Here is a 24,762-nt window from a genome sequence, read left to right as displayed (position 1 = left end):
TGGGCCTGATACTTCATTCACACAGAACGCTTTTTCACTTCAGTTAGGACTTTTGTCTGAAGGAAGGATCAGGCCAAACGTAATTTTTCAGATACATCTTTTACAGATTGCTTTCTAGGTTATGCCTTCCTACTATAAAACATTATGGAGTGTCCCTCAATGTAACCACAGTATGTCAGTGGTTGCTGGGCTACTAGTTTGTTAATCTGTGACATTTTTTTTTCTTAAGGTTATGGGGATTTGCTTTCATTGAAGTTTGTGAAGCTGCCATGAAATGAAGTGTTTGCCAGTTGTGATCAAATGTGCAGAGAGAGAACTGGCCAAAAAAAAAGAAGGGATAAAATATTGTTTTCTTCTTTTTTTTTCTTTCTGTCAAAATATTGTTGCTTTTTAGCAGTGTACTTGGTGCCGTAAATACCATTTTTAAGGTCTAATTTTCAGAGGTGCTCTGAACTTTGAATTCCCTTGACATCGGTGGGTGCCTAGCACCTCTGGGAATAAAACAGGTCATTTGCTACTAAATAGGGTGCCATATAGGGTGGGTTCTTTCAGGGTACATCTACGCAAGGATAACAGACCCACAACATGGCCATGGCTAGCCTGGGTCAGCTGACTGGGGTTTCCAGGGCTCTGGCTCTGAAAATTGCTGGGTAAATATCTGGGCTCAGAATGGAGCCAGAGTCATGGGAGCCTTCACAGTCCCAGACCTCAGGCTTCAGCTCAAGCCCATACATCTACACTATTTTCAGTCCAGCAAGCCTGAATCAATGAACCCAGGCCTGCCACGCGTTTTCTTTTTTTATCCCTCTGTAGACACACCTGAATAGCCCAGTGGCTAGAGCACTTTACTGCAATGTGAGAGACCCAAATTCAAATTTATTTGCCATAGCAGGTGGAGGGGTGGATTGAACCTGGGGCTCCCACATTCTAGGTGAGTGCTCTAGCCACTGAGCTAAAAATTATAAGGGGGCTGCCAACCTCATCACCACCACAACCTTCTCCTCCTTATCAGGAGGTTTCGTGACCCCAGCCCAAAATACCACAATTATTTTGATGTAACATTTTCAAAACATTTTGAGTTTTTGGTTCAGTTGAAATTATTCAGCAAATTCGACATAAATTCATAAAAAATTTTGTATTGACCAAAACTGCAAATTCTGGCAGATAAACTGTTCGCCAAAAATATTTAGCCCAGCTCTAACCATAATAAAAATGGGTCTTCATGAGGTCATTAATGTGCAGAAAGTAAGAGTGTTCAGTTGAGCCTAAATAGGCCCGGTTATTCCATGTGTAAGGGGCAGCAGAGAACAACACACTGAGATTTTTGAGTGAGCAGCTGACAAGTGGGTGCAAAGTTGCCAACATTCGGAGAACCCAGAACTTAATTTGAGTAGATCTGCAGAGGTAGGCGAAAATCATGTTGGGCTCTTTTTACCTTAAGTATGCTCCTTCTTCTTTGTAGATTTGAGTTATGTCATTTGCGTGGTTTGAGCAGACATAAGAGGCTGAAAATTTTAGAATTTAAGAAATTCAGATAGATAGCTTCCCTTAGTGTCAATGCAGGATGTATATCTAAATCACCTAGACTGCTTTGAAAATCTCAACCAGAACATTTCAGAAAGTGTAAATTAAACTGCAGTAGAAACCAACAGAACTGTAGTAACTTTTATTTAAAGTGCCTTCACACTGGGGACTTGCCTTTCTTCCAGCTTGCCACTTGCCATCCTCAAGGTTTTAGAACTATTTTAGTATTTCTAATCATCTTCTCTATCTCTCTCAAACCTATTAGTATTTCATGTTGCACTCTCTCCAAAGTTTGTATGGATTGCTACATGTTCGGGATCATTAGGTACTAACTCTTTTTTTTCCCTTATTGGATACATGATAAAATAGTAGATTAACACCTCATTTCATTACTGGTCTACTAGGCACTGTGTATTTCAAAACCTCACTTTTAAGTGTATCTAATCTAAGTAGAAATCTGCTTCACTTGCCGAAAATATCATCCTTCAGTAATTCTTTAACTTTAATTTTCCACTTCCCCAAGCTGTAATGTTTTGGTTTCATTTGTACCTGATTTTTTTTCTTATAGAAAAAGAAACAGGAGGTTTTGACTAAATAAAGTTATTTACCTAATGCTATCAAAAGCACATAAATCTCTCTTCAGGAAGCAAAACTGTAGCCCCAATACAAGCGAAGTCTACACACAGCCATATTTTTTTTAAATTAAATTACAAGTTCCATAATTTACAGTGCATAAATAGTGGGAAAATCCTATTTTCAACATTTCTCATGCAGGAGGCACTGAAGGAAAACAACAAGAGAAGAGAAATGGAGGAAAAGACCAAGAGAGCCAAGCTGGCAAAAGAGAAAGCTGAACGAGAGAGACTAGAGCGGCAGCAGAAGAAGCAGCAGCTGATTGATATGAACAAAGGTAAGGCAACATTTTCAGTAGAGGAACAAAAGATATTCTAGTTAAGACTCCTCCAGGTTAGTATGAAAAGTCCTTAATTGCTGTGTTGAAAGTGCAGAAGCCAAGTAAACTTTCTTGTGTCAATTTTCTACGTTGGTTTGGCGTACCTGATTTTCCTGTTATTCTGCATCTGTCACTCACTATATGCAATGTCTCTGCCAAGGCATTTTGTGGTAAATTATTGGCTTGTTTTCATTTGTTGCAGCTAATTGATTTCTTTTTATATGGATTTCCTCCTAAGAAAAAGTTTTACTTGTTTTATTGTTAATTTTATTATGTAAATATCTCTATAATCTAGATATTGTGGCAACTAAAGTCTTTCTTTTTGAGCTTGGAAGCTCCATAGTATAAATGGATGTTCTCCCAATAGTACTATTATGAGCTGAAAAATCTGGTTCAGCTGCGAGCCTAAATACAGAGTGACATTTAAGCATGATAAAAAGTAATGTGTTGAGGTTACTAGTTAGCTTGAATGACATTATATAGTTCATGAGGGCATTCTATGAGAGAGCCCCAGAGGGAGAGGAAGGAGGAATCAATTGGCTCCTAATATCTATTTTTTGCAAAGTTCCAAAAGACTGCAAAATGCAGGCTTTACTTTCAATCCCTTTGGACACCATAACTGAGAGGAGAAGACACAAATATGAATTAGATTGAACAAGAGATTACTTTAGACTTCAGTTGCTGTTCTCCTTCTGTGATCATTTTTGTGCTGTTGTGAGACTGAACTAATCCTCCTCAATCATAAAACATAAAAATGCACAGTATGTGACTACTAGTTCTCTTTTCAACCTAATGAACAAATCTGACAGGTTCACTTCTAGCAAAATAATAGATTTTTTTTCCTTTGACAAACCTTATATAAGGTGCCAAGATATATAAGTTTTGTGCCAGAATGATGTTACAATAAACCTTATAATTAGCATGAATTGAGGTAGCACTAAACTGAAGATCAATCAGTTAGGAAGAAGTGTTTGAAATAAAAACATTATATTTTAAGTAAGTATATACAGTATTTGTAGTGAAAGGTAGTTTTTTCAGGGATACCTTATACTTGAGAAATATTAGAACAAAATTTTTGAAAGTGATCAATGATTTTTGGAGCCTTTATTTTTGGGTATCCAGCTGGAGAGACCTTTGGCCTCATTTCTGGAAATTTTGAGCACCCACAGCTCGCATTGAACCACAGGGAGTTCTGAGTGCTCCTCAGTTTTGAAATCAGGCCCAAGATATCCTAAAAAATGGAGTTCCCATGGTAACTGGCCTTCATTTTCTATGAAAACTACTCTGCCAATATAGTTTTAACACAGTTTGATTAAAATGTCTCCTAGTGAGTTTAACTAGGGACTTCCACACTATAGCAAGCCTGGAAAAAAAAATATGGCTAAGATTCTCAAATATGACCAGTGACTTTGGGTTCCTCAGTGTTTGGTGGCCCAACTTGAAACATCTTAAATGGCCAGCATAGCTTTCTGAAAATGAGGCCACTTGAAAGTGTCTCAAACTAAGCACCCAAAAATTGACGAACTCCTGGTTACTGGGACTTACGAAAATGTTAGCGACATATATTGTTCTTTCTTCATGTTTGCTACACTGTGTAAGTCCCTGTTAGTCTTTTAATATAATTAACTTGTCTAGCAATATTCTGTATGCCCTTTTGCAGTTATTTCATAACTTCTCGCTTTGTAGAAAAAAGTGGTTTACCTCTCAGCCTAGATTCTTTTTGCTGCTGTTCCATTGAAATCATAATTCCAGCAATATGTCTGTGAAATCACACACTTAATTGCAATGTAAATGGGAGATAAGCGGGGGAGGGAAATAAGGACAACCCCAGGGACAGACCAGTCAGCTTAACTTCAGTACCCAGAAAGATAATGGAGTAAATAATTAAGCAATCCATTTACAAAGACCTAGGAGATAATAAGTAACAGTCAGCATGGATTTGTCAAAAACAAATCATGTAAAAACAGTCTAATAGCTTTCTTTGACAGGATAACAAGCCTTGTGTATGTGCGGGTGAAAGTGGTAGATGTGGTATATCTTGACTTTTAATAAGGCTTTTGATACTGTTTAAGTTGGACATTAGGAAAAACGTCCTAACTGTCAGGGTAGTTAAACACTGGAATAAATTGCCTAGAGAGGTTGTGGAATCTCCAACATTGGAGATTTTTAAGACCAGGTTAGACAAACACTATCAGGGATGGTCTAGATCGGGATCTCAAACATGTGGGCCACATGCGGCCTGCAGAGTTATTTCCTGTGGCCTGCCATAGGCGCCGACTCCATCAGCAGCCATGCTCCAGTCCCCCGCCCCAATCACACTGTGTCCTTGCTCCTCCTCCTGCCTCCCAGCACTTCCTGCCGCCAAACAGCTGTTTGGCGGCACTTAGGACTTTCCAGGAGGGAGGGAGGTGGAGAAAAGGCAGGGCTGCGGCAGGGATTTGGGGAAGTGGTTGGAATAGGGGCAGGGAGGAGGTGGGGACTTTGGGGGAGGGGTTGGAATGAGGGCAGGGAAGGAGTGGGAAGAGGTGGGACAGGGCCTCATGGACTAGACAAGCAGTCTGGGGTATGAAGTTCAGCATGTGTGACTCTTTGCTGTGAGTAGTTGGGAAGAATGTTTGTTAAAAGTGGCAATGTATTTTGTATGAAGAGTTACTTTAAAAACATTACAGCTATGTTGATAGACTGTTAGTATAGATCAGGGGTCAGCAACCTCTGGCACGCTGCTCACCAGGGTAAGCACCCTGGTGGGCTGAGCCAGTTTGTTTACCTGCTGCATCGGCAGGTTAAGCCGATCACGGCTCTCACTGGCCGCGGTTTGCCATCTCAGGCCAATGGCGGCTGCGGGAAGCGGCGAGGGTGAGGGATGTGCTGGCCATGGCTTCCCGCTGCCCCCATTGGCCTGGGACGGTGAACCGTGGCCAGTGGGAGCCGCGATCATCCGAACCTGCCAACGCGGCAGGTAAACAAACTGGCCCGGCCCACCAGGGTGCTTACCCTGGCGAGTCGCGTGCCAGAGGTTGCCGACCCCATGTGTAGATCATCCTCAGTGTTACTGACCACATACAGGTGTTAAAGGTGTTTATATTTTATTAAAACCCCTCTTTGCATTACAGTTTTAATAGCATGCTATATTACTCTTTGTTTTTTTTTATTTTTGACTATACTTTTGTATCGTTGTATGTAAAGGTTTCAGTGATGCGGCCCTTGGGCCAATGTACTAGTCCTCATCTGGTTCTCGTGGTGATTTGAGTTTGAGATTCCTGGTCTAGATAATACTTAGCCCTGCCATGCATGAGGGAACTGGACTAGATGACCTCTCTAAGAGTGTTTCTTTTCTTTTCTTTTCTTTTCTTTTCTTTTTATGAGGAAAGGGAAATTCTTAAATAATGGTATAAAAAAATCATGAAAAAACTAGGACACTACTTTCTGAACATGAATAAATAGATTCCTGGGTAGTTTTCCAGAATATGTTGTTGCAGTGACCTTGTTCATGAATATGTTAAGTCATCTTACTGGAGAGATTTAATTAAATTTTCTTGTAGATGTAACAAAAGCCATCAAACCATGGGTGGGAAAATTAATGCATTGTCATTTTGACTAAAGAACAGCATTCAAGACAGATAGTTGGCTGTGTCAACCAGTTGAAATGTGATTTCAGATTTCCACCACCATTATGGAGGTCTATGAAAGAGATTGAAAAATAAAAATAACATCCATTTGTTTTAAAGGTTTAAAAACAGTAAGAAGAAATTGACTACATTTTTTTAAATAATTCCTCTTACTATTTTACAGAAACATGATTGACTCTAGTTTACAATTATTTGCATTTTGATCCCATACATCCAGTTATCTCCTGTAATTGAAACAAATTGGAATGGGAAAAAAGCACAAAGAGCCTGATCCAGCTACTACTGAAGTTAGTGAGATACTCCCATTGGCTTCAACAGGGGCTAGATCAAACTCGAAAACTCTGCCAGACCTGACTTGTGCAGTTTCTTCTTGTGGAAGGGCTGTCAGTCTTGTGTGCTAGTTGAGATGAGGCTTTTAAAACCCACAGAGCTTGATAATCATCAAGCAAAATTTTGTAGACCTCAGGGCTTTAGTATAGATTGCCAGTACTTTAATGATGCTGTCCACCTTCGCACCTGGCAGCCCTTAAAAGCTATGTTCTATGTTTCTGCACATCCTCACTTTGAACAGTGTATGTATAGAATGAAACCGGTATAAAAATGTTATGGTCTTGTGGGTAGTGTGCTATAGAATACAATTTCTTCCCTCCTGCTGTATCCTCTCAGACCTCCATGCTCTGTCCCAATATCCTGCAGAGGGGCTTCTGGAAAGTAGGAAAACCATGCCATCAGCCCACTATGCTTTGTCTTTCAATGTTTTACAAGCATTTCCACCCTTTGTTCTGCTTACACTACATTTTGTGCCCTCCAGAAGAGGGTGCATTTCGGCCCATAGTGCTCAAAATAATCTGAATTTTCTGAAAGATAGTTGCAGCCATCACGGAGCGATGAACATGTCAACTACACTTTCAAACCTAAATCCTGGTCTTCACATAGTTTTTGTACCAGTATAGCTATTTGTACTGGTTCAGCTTTTACTGTGGGTGCAGTTATAGTGATGCAAAAGTACCTTATAATAGTCTACCTAATTCTCTTCCCATGTGGAAATTGCTATACCAGTATGTTGCATCCACACTGAAAGAGTTGTACCACTTTAACTATATTGATATGTAGTTAAATCAGTGCATTAGATAAGTATCATAAGCATCTTTCTCAAATCTGGACCTTAGCGTCCAAAATCTGGGTGCTTAGCATGAACCTCCAAGCTTAATTACCAGCTTGGATCTTATCTCGCTGCCACCAACCAGGAATCAGTGCCTGGTACACTTGAGCCCCCCAAAACCTTCCCTGGGGAACCCCCAAGACTCAGATGCTTTGAGTCTCCAACAAAGGGAAATAAACCACTTCCCTTCCCTCCCTCTCCCACCCAGCTTTCCCCCCTGGGGCTAACCTGAGAGATTGATCAATGCGCTTACATCACATACCAAAAACATATCTCTTTCTTCACAAGAGACAAACCGCAAACAAGCGAAACAGAAAAGACTTCTATCTCTCTTCCCCCGTAGTTCTCCGGCCCTGGGACACTAGGAGAGTTAAACACAGAGCGAGGTTTCCCCTCCCCCCTGTCTTTCCTTTGGCCTTGAACAGAGAAACTCAAACAGGTTTTAAAAAAGAAAGCTTTATATAAAAAAAAAGAGAACAAAGACATCAAATTATTCTCTGTATCAAGATGACTATACAGGGCTATTGCTTTATAAGAAAATATGAATAAACAGTTCTGAATCAAAAGATATCCAATTTGAAACATTCCAGAAAGTTACACACATGTAAATACACCCAAAAAACATAAAAGCCTATATTGTTTTCTACCTGTACTTACAAGTTGGACACAGAAGATTAGAAGAAAAAGAAGCTTCTCATAGCTGAGAGACAAAACAAAAGACTCAGAGTCCAAAAATTCCCTCCCTGACTTTGAAAAATCCAGTTTCCTGATTGGTCCTCTGGTCAGGTGTTTGGTTCCCTTTGTTAACCCTTTAGAGGTAAAAGAAACATTAACCCTTAGCTATCTATTTATGACAATAAGTCCTTGTGTAATTTATATTTGGCAAAAATGGCTAGTCACCTGTAAACACTCAGAACTTTGCAATGAGCCAAATTAGGACAGTTTTCCTTTCATCTAGGTCTGTGATCTTTCTGACATATGCAACTAATTATTTTTAAGAGAACATTTTTATTAGATACCTTGCTATATTTGTTGACAGTGATAAATTATGTTTTCTTAATTCTTTCATGTTTTGCATTATATTTTTAATGTAGTTGTACAGACTGCCACTGTATCACTGTAACTTATGCACAGAGATATACATATACAAATTGTTTTTGTGGTAGTCTTGTAAAAATTCTTGGACATAATATTTTTGGAAGCGTATTCACGTGATTTTGCCACAGAGCCTCTAAAACCATATTACGTTTGTTTGTATGTTTGTTTGTTTGTACATTTGTTTGATTGTTTGTTTTGTTTGACATGACTTCTTCAGAGTTTGCTGTGAAACCACATACCCTAACATTATTTTGCATCTGCCTAGAGTGGAAAAGACACCATATTAAAAAAAAGAAGAAGAAGAAGAAGCTATAGATTTGTTCAGATAACCCTCTGATAACTTGTATAGGCAGAAAACTCTTTTAATTCACAATACTATGTGAACTCTTTTCTATTTAATTTCAGTTTAAATACAAATTCTTCCTGAAAGAATAAACTTCCATTTTATTAGATTAAGTTTAATGAGATGTGTTCAACACTTGACCAATCACTAGGCTTCCTTTGTTCCTTATTGAATGTCCACTTGTGTCAGCTGACAGTGCTGGAAATTTGTTTTAATGTGTAGCCAAAGAAGGAGATATTCTGGGAAATGTGATCAAGACAGTTTGAAGCATCAAGGAATTTTACTGGAAGTAGATTTTAACTGAAGTTTCACTTTAATTTGGTCCTTGATCTGTGTGGAAAATACTAATGTGTGGTTGACCGTCCACTGTAAAATGTGCTGAAACCACCATATATAATACTCAACTGCCGGTAGCTATCCTCAGTGACCTTGTTCAAATCTTAACCGCGGCCTGATGATGTAAATAACCTATCTATCTATCTTCATTGCTGAAGTATGTGTTATCTTCTATAATAAAACCACTATATACCATAATATCCATTCCATGTGTTATACCTCTAGTGCAAAAGACAATTAGAATCCAGAACAATCTCATTCAATAAGTATGTCTTAGTTTGCCAAACAAGGTTTTTTTACGTGATACTTTCAGCTCTGCAGGGTCACTGCTGCTTATGAAAATGGCTTGCAAATTTTTCTAAGCCAACATGACACAGAAGTCATAGTGGAAAGGTGCATATGTCTTCTCAAGCTGTCATTTTGACAAGGTGACTCTTTTCACCGGGGGATATTTTAACCTAGCATTGTTTTTTTCACTCATTCTCTAACTATATCTTTGAATATAAAATTCTAATACTCTCCTAAAGCCTTTCTTTGTGGAGCAAACAAGTGTCTTCTGTTTTCCAGCTTCTTAGTTTACATGTCTAAAGTAAACTTACTGCCTACCTGCATTTTAAGGGCTGAATCAAGGATTTTTTTTTTTAAGTTTTGTTAAGTGACTAGCATATTTTAGATATTATATAAATATCAACAGTGATAATAAATCCTGCTTCCTGCAGCTGGTAGGACAAAAGGAGCACTTTTCACCCCTATTCCAACAGTCAGGCAAAGGATACTCTGGACAACATCTGTGCTAATCATTTGCTGCTCCAGGCAGGGTAGTATTTACCCCTAAAATATTAAAATACATCCATATTAACAAAATTCAAATATTTTCATGAGGACAAAAGCAGGGTGATTTGAATAAGTAATGTACCAGTTAGTCCCTCCCAGAATCAAGTATCAAAATTATATTTCCACCAGTAAACTTAGCCAAGATAACACACAGTACTCCTTTGTGTGTCTGTTTTATGAAGCTTTTTAATTACAGGATCAGGTACTATTTTTTCACCCTGTGGTTAGATGGTTCCCTGTGAATAAAACATATATATGTATATGGGCCTGTGACTTGTTCTGAGCCAGTTTTTGTTAGCAGTTACCCCAATGCACGTTGGTTGAAGTCCATGGATTTTTAATTTACACCAATGTAAGTAGCAACACACTTCTGCTTCATTTAATGTATAATTTGGATGTTGAGCCAGGAATAATGTAGGGAGCTATGCAGTGAATAATAGGGCAGAAAATAAATGTTAAACAGTTCCCTTACTAACTGAACACTGCCAAACTTGCACATTACATGATGCAGGAGTCCTGCAGAAAATAATAGTACCTGTATGTAATCTTGTATTTCAGACTGTATTATAATTGCAACTTTAAAAAAAAAATGTTCTGGCACCAAAACAGTTGGAATTCCTGAAGTTTGGCTATGGGAGGTGACTTTCAGTGTTGCTATGGAATTCCATTTTGATTTGCATTATGTTTTTAACAATGATAATCTTTTTGAAAAAGCTGTCCGCAAATGCTCTCAATGAAAGAATAAATGCATTCATGGCTGATTTAAAATCATAATATGAAATAAAATATGAGGCCTGTCTTTGAATGCCAAAAAGCTCTCATATTTATCTTGTATCCCCCCTCACAGTAGTATCTGAATGCCTCACAATATTTAATGTATTTATGCTCATAACACTCGTGAAAGGTAGGAGTGTACTCTTTTCATCCCCATTTTACAGATGGGGAACTGAGGCTCAGAGATGATGGGTGCCTTGCCCCAGGTCACATGGGAACTGTGGTGGAACTCAAAATTAAACCAGATCCCGGGTTAGTACTCTAAATATTGAATTATCCTTCCTCTCCATTAAGGGATCTGAGGAATTTTGCAGAAATTATTTTCAAAGTATCTCATTTCCTCTGAAGCTCAGTACATCTGCAAAACTGGAGTAGTCTTTTTTTAGCTGTTCTTCTGTACAGTTTCTAACTTTCCGAAGGCTACTCTAATACATACATGCTACCATCCTAGTTACTTTTTACTTCATGACTTCTATGTTTTTAATTTAACATGTCTAACAGCATAGTAACATTTTATTATATGGTACATGAAAATAGGGAAGAAAAAAGCTCTAAAGATAGACAACCTCCCAGGAACTAAAGAGCCTACAACAGCAATTCTGATGCAAATGTTATTTAATCAGAAGCAGTTTTGCTCTTATTATATCTTATTACCATGGCAATTAAAATCACCTTTTAACTACGAGTGTGAAGATAAAGGGTGGAATGAGCTGCCTCAGCCACAATTAGTATTGAACTAATTGTTTTGAAGGTATATTAATGTTTTCCTCTAACAAAGATGAAGATAATGGAAATGGAGTTCTTTGGTAGTGTTGATGGCTCTCTGGGATGTCTAGGTGTTCTCATTCTTAAAATATGGACATCCCAATATCGAATCATAAGTCACCTTTTAAAAATGTATCTACTCTATTAATGTTCTGACTGGCATTTGTACTAATAGCTGCATTTCACAGAACTGTTTCACTGGCATTGATGATGTAAGGGTACAGTGCAGAAGGTCACTTTCACAACTAGTCCCTAATGTCACAACACTGTCTTAATTTTTATGTACTTATTCTGTGTCCTTCAAGATAAGCATGTAGAGTAGAAAAAACCCACCCTAAAATTGGTATGAGAAGGATATTGCTTTGTGACCCCATACTACTGCATCAGCATCAATATAACACTGCTTTGTGCTAACTGGTAGTGTTGGCTAGTAGTTAGAACAGGATAACTGAAGTAAAGGAACTTGGATTCTGTTTGGATACTGCACTAATGATTAGCTGTGTGACTCTAGGTAATTTAGTATCTTTATGCCTCGGTTCCCTATCTATAAAATATAAATAATACTTATCTCTCTTTCTAAAGTGCCATGAGATACTTGGATGAAAGGTTCTGCATCAATGCAAGTTGTAATACTCGATCTTTCATCTGAGGATATTGACAATAATAATAATCAGACTCTTTACAAAGCTTCATAAACCCCCAGGAAGTAATCATGCTAAGGTACTGTGAGGTTAAATTAACTCAAAGGGAATTAGGGAAAGAAACAAGAGTAGAAACAGGGAGCCATGATTTCCGGACCCCCTGCTCCTTCCACTGGAGCAGCTGTCATTATATCATTTTTTTATTATTATTATTTTGTATTTATTTGCATATATTTATTTATTGGGAGACACAGCTTCATAGCTTCTCTAAGTCAAGTGGATTGTGCACCTGCCATTGGGCTCCTTGCATTTATTCCGCCCTCAAATTCCCTTTGTGCCACACTCCCATGCCTCTCTGTTTCAGGGACTCGTGCAACTCTACCCACCCCTTCTCCCTCATGCCAGGGGCTCTGTGTCTCCACACATCAGGGCCGCCCAGAGGGATTCAGGGGGCCTGGGGTCTTCAGCAGCGGGGCGGAAGGACCCACAGCCACCGAAGACCCGGAGTGGAAGAAGCTCCAGGGGCCCGGGCTCCGTGAGAGTTTTCCGGGGGCCCTGGAGCGAGTGAAGACCCCGCTCCAGGGCCCCAGAAAAATTTTTATGGGGGCCCCTGTGGGGCCCGGGGCAAATTGCCCCACTTGCGCCCCCCCACCTGGGCAGCCCTGCCACACATGGCTGGCTTCTCCCCATGTCAGGGGATCTGTGTGATCCCCATTCTCTCTTCCCCATGTACCTGGGTCCCACATTGTTGTCCTCATGCTAAGATCTCTATTTGCTCTCTTTTCCCACCCATGGCAGAGTCTCTTTGTTACCTCACGTTCCCTTTCCCCATCTCCATTCACCCATTCTGGGTCCCTGTTGTCCCCACCCATTCTCCACTTCTGCATCTCTGTATCCCTGCTTCTCCCCATCCCCTGGTCCCCACTTTTCCCTTCCCTTCTGCTCCCAGAGTCTGCTTTCTCCTCTTCATCTCCACTCCTCCCTTTCTAGATTCCTGCTTCCATGTCCACCCACCCACCAGTTCCCCCCTTCTGGTTCCCCATTTTCCTTATCACAGCCACTCCCCACCCTGTCATTTCCTTGTGGATCCCTGCTTTACCCCTTTCTGGGTCTTTTTGTAGCTGCAGAATATAGTTTCACACACCTGTTGAGATTTTTTCTCCCAAGAGGCTTTCTACCACAGTATGTTGAGACAGAGACAAATTAATCATGTTGGTAAGTCTTGTATCTACTGTATAATGGTGTTAAACAGCTCTGAAGAAATATATTACTGAAACTTTTCAAAACTAGCTTAATTAGAAGTGATTTGAATCAATTAACTTTCATTCTCCATCAGCTAATACCGTAATATATCTTAGTTTTTAATACTGTTTCCATTGAAACATGCTGACTTACTAAGGGTTGGAAAGTTCTTTTAGATATTAGCCTACTACCACACTTCGATACATTGCACGTTATTATTAAAAACGTTTACACGTTGCATTCAATTTAAGAGCAAACTGTGATTAGACACCACATACAGCACTTTTCTTCAGGAGACTAAATCCACTAGGTATAACAAAAAACCCATTTAATGTCAGAAATCTACCTATCTTTTTTTTTTCTCATATGCAGACATCTAATTAAATGAATTGAACCTTTCTTTTATTGATTTCAGTGGAGCTTTGTCAGCATCAGACTCTAATAATCAAATATGCAGCTTCAAATTGCAGGTCATTGGTGATATATGTAACCTGTTGTGAGAAGAAAGTGATTAAAAAAAGAAAGAATATCTGTAAACCAACACTGTGTTTAAGATTGAGTATGTGATGCCTCATCTTTTTAAATTGAAGTAGGAAAAAAAATGGGTTTTTGTACTCACAGTAGCTAAACGTGAATTTAGTTTAAACGAGAAATATGTTTTTAAAAATGAGAAGATGGGTAATAACATGATGGTATGAGTCACCCTGAGCAATGTTATGCAAATCAAGAGACTCAGATTTAAAAACTACAGGGGCATCGTCCAGTGTGTTGCATTCAGTAACATGTGATCATTCCTAAAGTTTAAGGCGGTAACATTAGAGAGAAAAGGTGGATGAGGCAATATCATTGGCAGCTACAAATTTGTGTTCCATGTACAGTACATGCTTGCTGCCTGTCACAGTGTGACTTGTCCTATTAAGGAGAGATGGGACCAGTCAGACTTGTGCCATAATAAATTAGCTGCTTCCCAGGCTGAGGGGACAGGACTAAAGTGGGTCATGTGATAGCTTAATGGACACCTGAGCCTTATAAAAGGGCTGAGGGAGATCAGTCTGGGGTGGAGCGCAATGAGTCAGAATATGCTGGACAGGGTACTCCAGAGGAATCAGCTTTGGTGACGCAGAGCAGGGACGGATGGAAGGAACAGAGAACAGTAAATATCTCAGGGGAATCAGCCTAGGAGCAGAGTGTTCTATCCCTGAGATTAGAGACTCTCAAAGGTAACCCAGGCTGAAGAGAATTCCCCAAAAGGGAGAAAAAACTTTTTCTTTTGGGGGCAATTTTTAATCGGACTTTTGCTGTGCTGGAAGGAGTTAAATTTTGTTTGTGACTTGGCTGGAGGACTAAGCCACATCTCCAGCACCATCTGGTGTTTGGAAAGCCAAGGAGACCAACCTCAGGAAAGGAAATTGAGTCAGGGAGTGCCAGCTGCACCACACTCTGCCAGTAAGGTGTGGTACAGGGCAGCTAAATACCACAATACTGCTGTATTATATTTATTTAACTTTATCTTGCAGAAGACCATTCTAAGATATGAGATGAAGGCTGAAAATTATCTAAATAACTCTGTACTAAAGGAAGTGTCGTAATAGCACCTTTGTGCTTCCTAATCATTAATTAGAAACTTGTTTTAGTTTAATATTTCAATATTGTAATTTTTTCTACTGATGTGTCAAATGAATAGCTGCTATTCAATATAGCAATATAGCTAATCAATATAGAAATTAAATTAGTTGTGTTCTCAGTCAAGTGTATTTACATTCAAGTCAATAGTTATTGCTGACAGATTCATAGTATTAACTGAGAGCACTCAGTCCAAACAAAGAATATCCAATTAATAGATCTGATAAATCCACGTGAAATGTGTAGGTTTCTAGGCTGTACTTGAATGAGTACAGAGAACCTAAGTCTCTGTGTTCAATAGCAGATTAATATTGCACTACCCTTTGATAGTGTCAGCATTTTATAGTGTGTAGTGGTGACACATTACATTCTGGGCGTTAACACCTTGTTCCATTTCCATTCAATAACTCTGTGTTTAACTCTCCTACACGTCTTTCTATTGCAAAAGAATTGAGAGAGATCGCTTTTAAGCAGGAAGTGGTAAGGAAAATTAACAATACACAATTGAAATCAAAAGAGTCCTGCAAGAAATTCCATCTTGAGGTAGGGAACAGTTTTGAGGTTCAGAAGAGAGACAGACTGGACGTGAAGAAAAACAGGCAGGGCTCAGAGACAAAGTGATTCAGGCAATAGCAGTCACAGTTGGATATCAACATACAGCAAAAAAATGATAAGCTGAATGATATGAGGTCTCAGTGTGAACAGAAAAATACTGAAAGAAGAACTCCTGAATGCTAAAACTAAGGAAATATTGAAGAGAAAAGGGGGAGGAAAGGAGTATAAGAAAACAAACAAAGCCATGAAAAGCAAAGCAAGGAAGGATAAAAGCAGTGATGTTGAAGATCTAGCTGCTGAAGCTTGCGCTAAAATGGAAAACCACAGAGTCATTTACCAAGTGACTAAAATCCTGTGTGGAAATCTCAAAACAGGAAATGGACCAATAAAAAGATATGAAAATGCTCACAATTTAAGTAGAACAGAAAAATGGTCAGATCACCTGTGCGATGAAAGAGGCGGAAGATGCAAAGCCTAGAGAAGAATATGTTGAGATACTCTGTAGATCAAATATTCACATTAAGTAGCATCATAGAAGTATATATAGATTGTCAAGGTCCCCTCATCATCAATTTCATTAATTTTTCAAAAGGTATATGACAGCCTGCATAGACATACATTGAGGAATATTCTTCAGTCCTACAGAATTCCAGCTAAATCTGTCATCATCACCAAGGCCACATACAGAAGATAAGTGCTCTGTAAGGGTGAACAACTAGACAACCGAGTGATTCACTGTGAACATGGGCATGAAACAGGGCTGCATTTTATCTCTGCTTTTGTTTGGCATTGCCATAGACTACTAGATAATGAAAAAGTGAATTAGAAACACAAACACTGGTATAGTGTGAGTAGATGTCAGATGCCTAGAATACTTAGACTTTACTGATGATATTGCATTACTGAGCGACACCCCTGAAAAGTTAAAATAAAAAACATGCCACCTTGCAAAAATAGTAAGCCAAAGAGGGCTCAATTTAGTTATGCTAAAACAAATATCCTTTCAACCCAGACGTCAAGCAGTAACTTCATATGACAAGACAAAAATATCAAGAACAAATTTCACTTAGCTGGGCAGCACCATAATGGCTAACTGAGATCTCAAGAAGAAAGTGACATCAAGGATAAGGAAAGACCTCCACAGCATTTTACCAAACTCAGCAATGTATGGAAATCAGATATACAGCACCATACAGAACAAAACTGAGCATTTTAAATGCAAACATAATATCTGTTAATGAGAGCTACCAAAAAGTAGGAAAACTAAGTACCTATAGAAGATTTTGAGCATTCGTTGGAAAGACTTTATCACCAATGACAAGATCTGAGATATTACCAACCAGCAGCTTGTTTCCACTAGAATCAGAAGGAAGATCTGGACATAGTTGGGTAATATCCTCCAGATGCCAACTCCTGCATGAAGTTTGGATATTAGGAAAAACTTTTTCACTCGGAGAGTGGTGAAGCACTGGAATGGGTTACCTAGGGAGGTGGTGGAATCTCCTTCCTTAGAGGTTTTTAAGGTCAGACTTGACAAAACCCTGGCTGGGATGATTTAGTTGGGAATTGGTCCTGCTTTGAGCAGGGGGTTGGACTAGATGACCTCCTGAGGTCCCTTCCCAGCCTGATATTCTATGAAGCTGTCAAGTGGAAACCAAAGGTGTCCAAGAGAAACTGTAAGAAGAAAGTAAGAAGAAAATTCCATTCTCTCACTGGGACTATAATAGCAGATTTGGATTCTTTCAGTCTATTAAAGCTGTGGTTTTCAATTGAGCCTAAAGGAGTTAGGAACCCAGGTGCCATTGCAATCCAATTTTGTGTGCCTGAATAAATAATGTGCACTCCTTTAAGACCCAGTATAAGAGCATATAATACAAGTTCATCGGATTAGTGGGATAATACATTTATTTCTCTTATACACACTGCAGTGACAATATGTATGTGTACACACACACACCCACACGCACACCACATTTGTTTTGGAATGCAGCTAGTTTTGAAAACGTGACTTTGCTGTTTTTCCTCTTGTGTCTGTGTAATTTATTTCCCAAATTGTAAGTTTAGAGCAAAATGTATATATGACAAGGCGGGGCTCCTCTCCCATCTTCTCCCTGCAGAAACTGTACGGATTCCAGTGTTTGTGCCTTCACCATATTCTTTTATTTTATGTTTTCTCCACCAGGTCCACCAACAATCCCCGTGCAACTGTCTATTTATAGTGCTAACCGCACTTCTGACTCTCTGCCCAGGACATAAGGGAAATAGAGGTTTCCCTTCCTTGAGGCCACCTTCTGGCTGAGCTCAACTAGTCCTCATTCCCTCCCCCACTGGCACTTCCTTCCTGCCTCTTTATCCACCTTGCGCTGATGAGGTAATTGGCTCCTTAAACCATCCAGCAGGCCAGCCTGCCTGCCTAATTACCCCAATCAGCTTTCTCAAGGGGAACTAGTTAACATCTGAGTGATCAGAGTGCAGGCTCACCTGTTTGCTCCCTGCAGTCTCATAGTGAGGTTTATAATTTTACATTTCACCAAAGTGTATGTTTTTTTATAGTTATTTGTTTATCCAGGGTTGGGAAAATGCTGTCTTTTCACAATCCCTAGACAATTTTTTGTTAGTATTTTCCTTGTAGCCCTTTTTTTGTCAGAAATCCTTCATACATTTTTTTTTTCATTTTTATGTATTTATTTTTTTACCAATGGGGCCTTTTTGAAATGCAGAAGAAGAGTTTGCTTACCCTTGCTCATCTGAGGTCATGTGCATTAGTTTAAACCAAGTCTATTTTGAAAGGTGGCTATCTCAGCTTCTGTTTATTATTATTATTTGAAAACAATGGAAAATGAAAGGCAATTGTGTCAGAGCAGATTCTTTAAACTAATTATCAGTACAGTACATTTAAATTGGAAAAGGAAACAACTTCCGCTTCCAGTGCACTTAACAAAGACTCACTGCAGTAAGGAAAAAGAATTCCAGCTCTGATTTTCATGGAAAATAACCCAAAGCCTTGCCCTTGTTTCTTTAGTTTCCTTTTCTGGTCTGAGGAACATACCCTAATTAAGATGAGGGGTAAAGGGAAGGAGTTAGGGAAGTTAAAATTTATACAATAGTCTTTGAGTATTTTCACTCCAGTGGATCTTCCAAAAGAGTGTTCGGTTCAATTTAGGGAGCTACCATCTTTAAATCCTTTCTGAATGCTTCCAGTATTCTCAGGACCCACCAAATCTAATTATTAGGCCATTCATAGTTTCTATCTTTATTGCCATTTCAAGTTATAAGCTTAAATACGTCACTTGGAGAATAGAATTTAAGTGGCAGTGACATCAGAAATGAGACTGAGTAAGCCGCAAGCTTTAGCAATAAATCCTCCTTGTATATAATTCTATAAGGACAAAGCAAACTGCAGACACATTCGATGCTTACTTCCCAAGGTGTAAAGTTTTAGTTTTATATTTTCAGTGAGGTAATGTCACAAATCAAATATTTGGGAAGGAATTCTACTTCATCTTGTGCTGTAAATGTTAAAAGGATGTTCTACTAGTATATTTTTAGCTGCAAAACTAGATGTTTGCCTTTCCCTCATGTCAGTAAAATGAAAACCTTCTCCTTGATTGGTTAGCTATCTTCATTTATGCTAAGAAGTGAGAACCTTTATGAGTAATATCAAGGCTCAGTCCACAAGAGAAAAGGATTTGGAGCAAGTGCACAAGTTTCTTCTAATTAAAATGGTCTCTCAAGATGTAACATTGGGTTTCAAATGCATAGTTTTCATTGAAAAATTAAATTTGTTATTCCTTTATAATAAGTAGTCTGAATGTGGGAACTCTTCTGTTCTTCACTTTAGCATTCCCTCAGTTTCTTACATATTCATTCAATCTTACATAGCTCAATCAGACATTCCTCAGCTACTGGGTTATAGAATACAAATGTCTGTGTTATCAGTTTGATATATATGTACAGAAGAAAGAAATAATCAATGAGTTAGGTTTCATTTTTAATGCTATGATTCCAGAGTCTAATATACTTTATACCTTATTTCCTACCTATTCCCTTCTACACAGTATAATCAAATTCAGCTATGTGCTATAAGTTGAACGGTGTACCGTATCTGTTGATAGCTAAATGGTGATAGGAGAGATGTGGAAGTTATTGGGAAAATACTATTCCTTATTAGCTACAGTTTCATCTTATGCTTGTTTTTACAGAGAACAACATGAGCAAAATGTTTCTAGTGAAATTTTTGTAAATATTAATTGTTTGTAATATCCATCCTATTGATACATTAGTGTATCATGCTGCCATGCCGGAAATTAAAGTTCAACAGTAAATTCTGGATTCAGTATTTCTCTTACTGGGAATCAAATGTGTGATAAAAGCTATACTTAGCAGTGTGTGCCTCCTGTCTGACTTACAGTTTAGATCTCAAAGTAGGCTGACCCTGAACTGCAATGTATGTGTGTCTGTCTCCCCACAATCTCTAGCCAGTCTTAGAAGTGGGATCTCTGAGATCTGTTTTAAGTATTTTCCTACACTGTTGGAAAATTTGCTCATTATTTGTTCTGCGTGGAAGGCGGCCAACTATAGATAAGCCATCAGATAGATAGATTGTTTGAACAGCATAGTTTTAGCATTTCTGGTATTTCTTCATTGCGGTGTTAATGTGAATATTGTCCTCAACATCCCTTCCTGCCAAACAGAAAGAATCTACCCAAGGAGCTTGGGTGTTGCTTCTGCCTGGGCTGGCAACCCACCTATTTTGAAGGGACAATGCAAATTAATCAAGCCTGGGTGCTGTTAGTCGTCCAGTCTTATCTCATAATTACACAGGCTGCAGTGTGCTTTCATCCCATATTAGCCTGTTCTGTTTATGTGGCACTTCAACAGCATTTGAACAGAGAAATCCTTCTCCTATGCTGCCAGCTGTCCAGAAACTGACACCAGTCTTTGGTAAAGCCATAGTGTCATATCAGTAAGTCCCAAGAGCCCAGGAAGGCCAGACAGGTTTTTCCCACAATACACTGTAAATGAATCCTTAGACTGGCCTGGATAAGTACAATGAAGATGTAATAGCAGCAGCAGCACAAATGTGGAACAGTGGTTTTGGTGCAATGTAATGCTGCCCCAGGCTACACACGTTAGTTGCTAACACCTTTGGGTATGTAAGACACTGATAGGCTATAAAGTTTCAGTGGCTAGTCTCCTAGCAGATAAGCTTTCATCTGGGTCACTGTCTCCTACTATCTCTCGCAGGGTCTGTCGGTAATGATGCTATGAGTTTTTAGAATCCAGATAATTCTGTGACCTTGACAGCTTTAGGCATGCCTTGGGGTTTTCTCCCAGGAGAAATCATAACTTTGAAAGTTCTACATTTATGCAATATTCGTAATTCAGAAAATAGTGATACAAATAAAAACCATAGGTACAGGTAAAATCATTATTGTGTGGTTAAGACTAAGTACAGTAGCTGTCACAATTTTACATAATGTTTATCCTTGTCAAGAGACAAAAAGGTTGATGGTTTCACAGTGATGGTAGACATCCTCCCACCCCAACAACCCGCCATTTTACAAAGACCTCAGTGGCATTAGCAACTTTAGCCAAATCTACCATTCGGATAAATAGATTTCAAGCTCTGAGTCTTGACAATAGAGGACAATTAAATTTAGAATAGCCTGAATTTCAGACAGTCTGTGTTTGGGAAATCAGGGTCTAATTGTATAGAGAGGGAACTGGCATAACATAGTCTGTTCATTAAGGCTGCCACATTTGATAGTTTTAAAATTGCTGCTGTCTATGTGTGCTCCTCCTGAGTGAAGCTGGAAAGAGCCAGCCAGCACTCTGAATCAGCAGAAATCAATATTAGATAAAAATCAGTCTCACAGCCCAAAAGGCAAAATAATTGGTGAAGATCACTTGAAAACTCTTGTTCAGTGGTGCTGGAGCCTCAAAGAAGGATGCCACATTAAAAGACTCATACATGGAACAAGATAGTGTACTCTGTCAGTACCTTGAAAAATTGTAAGAGGGACCTCATAGAACTCACATGTAAACAAAGTGAGAATTTCCTGTCTTAAATCACATAAAAGTATGTTAAAGAAGCCGTGTGCAAAAAAGAAACACGAGAGCCCAGTGTGAGTGATAAAAACCTTTATTTTCCTAAAAAACTGGATAAGTTGTTAAAGAAGAAAGTAACCTTTAAAGGAAGATGACTCCATTAATGCTAGAAAGATTCGAGACTTCGGATTATATGCTGCTCATACATAGGTGCCAAATGCAAAACTTTAAACTTGCTCCAGTTACTTGACTTCTGATCATAACCTTTAGAAAGTAATTGAACTTGTATGTTACTGTAAAATGTATATTACTTTGAGTACAATACCTCTCATATTGCCTCATTTTCTGTCACTTTCGGAGTTATGTGGCCCCCAGGTTAGAGCTGTGCATCTGTTTATTAGTGAGCATTCCACATTCATGCTTATTTTTCTAAGTTCATGAAAATCAACCTTGCAAAAGCCATAAATCCATTCAGAATAAGGCACCTGGGACAATGCTGATGCATTTCAGCTTAATACATTCCTGCTAAAATAGACCTTGACTAGTGTGATCTTTTCTGAAGATGGAAAATATGTAATTCTAGAACTCTTTTTTATAGCTTGCCAGTACAACTAAGCATAGCATTGTCATTTTATTAACCTGATCTCAGGTTTATGTAAAGTTATCGCAAACAATGAGTTTAAACGTTACGTATGCAAGGCCTTGACTTGTTTTGTAGACTGATGTGAGGTATGGGTTCTCTTATCATTCACAGTGGCCTAACCTGTTCTCCTTTTAATTAAAAGTTGGTAATATTCACAGAATGCTATTCTGGCAGAAAATACTGAGGAAAACTGGTTCTCAAGAGCATTTTCACTCTGTACACAAAATGAATTTAGAAAAGAAAAATTGAAAACAAGTGCTATCAAGAGAACATAAATATAAAACTTCCAAGAAAAAATCTGACCATCGTACGCTATGTTCTGTCCAAATATTAATTATATATTAATTATTTATATTAGTTTATTATACTAAGCCCTTTCTACGATTGTGGGGTCTGTATATATAACTATGATTACACAAACTAATAAAAGCTGTGAAACTCTTTAACCCTTTCACTTTTGAAATGCAGCCAGTATTGGAATGGGACAACTATTAGCAGCCTACAGCAGTGTAGTATAGAACAAGAAGTGTAAAGGGAAACTATAGCAGTTTAAAACTCCATGAAGAACGAAGGTGGACAGAATGTAATTGTCCAACTTGGAATTTGCCCAGGATGTGGAACTAAGACCTCTAGCTCCTGGAAAAGTTCCTTGGGATCTTTAATGACTGTAAACTGTTCAGGCCTTGGTTTTGTTTTTAATTCTTATTTTGTATAATGCTATAAATCTTTAGGTGCTATGCAAACATGTTAAGACATTTTCCTTGCTTGCCCTAAGGAACTTAGTCAAAGATAGACAAATTATACAACAATAATTCTGGAAAAGAAGGATATAAGGCATACTGGTGAATTGAAAAACATAGGAAAGATTTAGGAAATAATTAGATTTCAATGAATGACTGGAATAGCAATTTGCTTCCATGGCAAACAAAAAGCACATTTTACACTCAAAAATGAGTTTAGGAAACTCAGAAAACAAGGGTTATAATGAAAACTATTTTTCTTTCTCAACTGTAGTGGTCGCTGCTACTCCGGCTATACTAAATGAAGAAAAAGTTTTCCTTGTATTGATTTGTCAACTGTAATCTGCATCCTGATGATATGCACTATAAATGGGAAAGCAAATACCTTTCTATTAAATATAGGTGGGCTTATCTAAATTTCAGCATATGAGATTTGTCAGAGAAGAGAGAAAAGAACACCATGGTTGCTAAACTTTAGCTAAGGAACATCTAGTCCCACACTGAGAGCAAAATCAAGAAAACATTTTATTTTTCATCTCCATGTTCCCTCACTTTTTGATGAGAACTAGAAATCAGTATTTGATAAGATAGATTTCCATTGAAAAGAGAGAGAATAAATTCACAAATGTGTGAAGGATTGTAGTTGCTCTGTGGAAAATGTGCTAAATAAACATATTCTTTATCATCCTCAATTTCATCAGACTTCTGATTTCCACCTTTACAGCACGTTCATTTAGGTTAATTTAGCAGTATATGGACTATGCTAAAATACATTGCTTTTCTAAGTTGTCAAATCCTAGCTTCTACAAATACTTCAGACATATCCAAAATATAGTGCAAGTGCCACCTGTTCCAATAAATTGTTGTAAAGAAAGAAGATACTTTAATCTCTTTGCTCTGTCTCTGAGCTGACTTAAATGTCAGATTCATACAGTTATTCATGTAAGTTTAGAAACCTGGTGTGCTTGATGAGCACAACTTCTGATCTACTTTAATTTCTTGCACTGTTCTTATCCAAATTATGATAACCTACAAACGACTATCACACATGTGGTGGAACAGAATGTTTTGCATCTTTACACCTGCTGTGTTACATAGCTGTGAACTGGAAAATGCCACATTAAGAAGCTATTTAAAATATTGAACCAATAGATTAGTGATTATACGTACCGAGAGAGAGACCCCTTAGCAATAACAAAATATTTATATAAAAGTGTTTTAAACATTTTTCCTTAAATTTGTATTTCTCTTTCTTTTTTAAATGTAAAAATCAAGATCTGTTCACTGTTGATATAATCAGTATAAAAGCACAATTGAATAAACATTAATTTTTTAATTTAAGCATTAAAAAAAAAACAGGATTAAATGTTATCCTTTGATTTCCAGCCACTATTGGTGAGGAGCAAAATATGAGGACCAACAGTCTAAGTTCTTCTTCAAGTGATTGCTCATGTGCATTCCACAGTAGGTGTGCTTGCTCGCCACGTGCATCGGTGCTGGAAGTTTTTCCCCTAGCAGTAATTGTAGGGGAACTCCCCAGTGACCCCTAGAGTGGTGCCCCTATGGCGGGGTATGAGGGGCTCTATGCGCTCCCCACACCCTCAGTTCCTCCTTACCACCAGTGAAGGTGCATTGGAACTGCTCTGCTCCAGCTTGGCTGCAGCTTTCCTCTTGAACTCTTGTTTGTTCATAGTTAGTAGTACCTGTAGCTAAAGTAGTTTAGGTTAGTTTAGTTTAGTGTGCCCAGGTTGGGGTATGCCCTGTGCCCTGGGCTTTAAGTCGTGCGACACTTGCAAGCGGCCAATGCCAGTAAGTGATCCACACGTGGACTTTTTACACGTTCTGGGGGG

The 24,762-nt window shown here is 38.5% G+C and overlaps 1 protein-coding gene across 1 annotated transcript in view; it reads left to right on the top strand.

Annotated features, from left to right (window-relative positions):
* DIAPH2 (diaphanous related formin 2) overlaps window positions 1-24,762 on the top strand; it is an 854,113-nt gene that overhangs the window by 655,287 nt on the left and 174,064 nt on the right. The window contains 1 exon segment of the mRNA XM_075068735.1: window positions 2,299-2,434. Coding sequence (XP_074924836.1) covers window positions 2,299-2,434 — 136 coding nt within the window.

Source organism: Chelonoidis abingdonii, chromosome 8 (assembly GCF_003597395.2).
Source record: "Chelonoidis abingdonii isolate Lonesome George chromosome 8, CheloAbing_2.0, whole genome shotgun sequence".
NCBI lineage: Eukaryota > Metazoa > Chordata > Testudines > Testudinidae > Chelonoidis > Chelonoidis abingdonii.
Note: the sequence above shows the minus strand (reverse complement) of the source record. Positions and strands in the feature narration are given on the sequence as shown.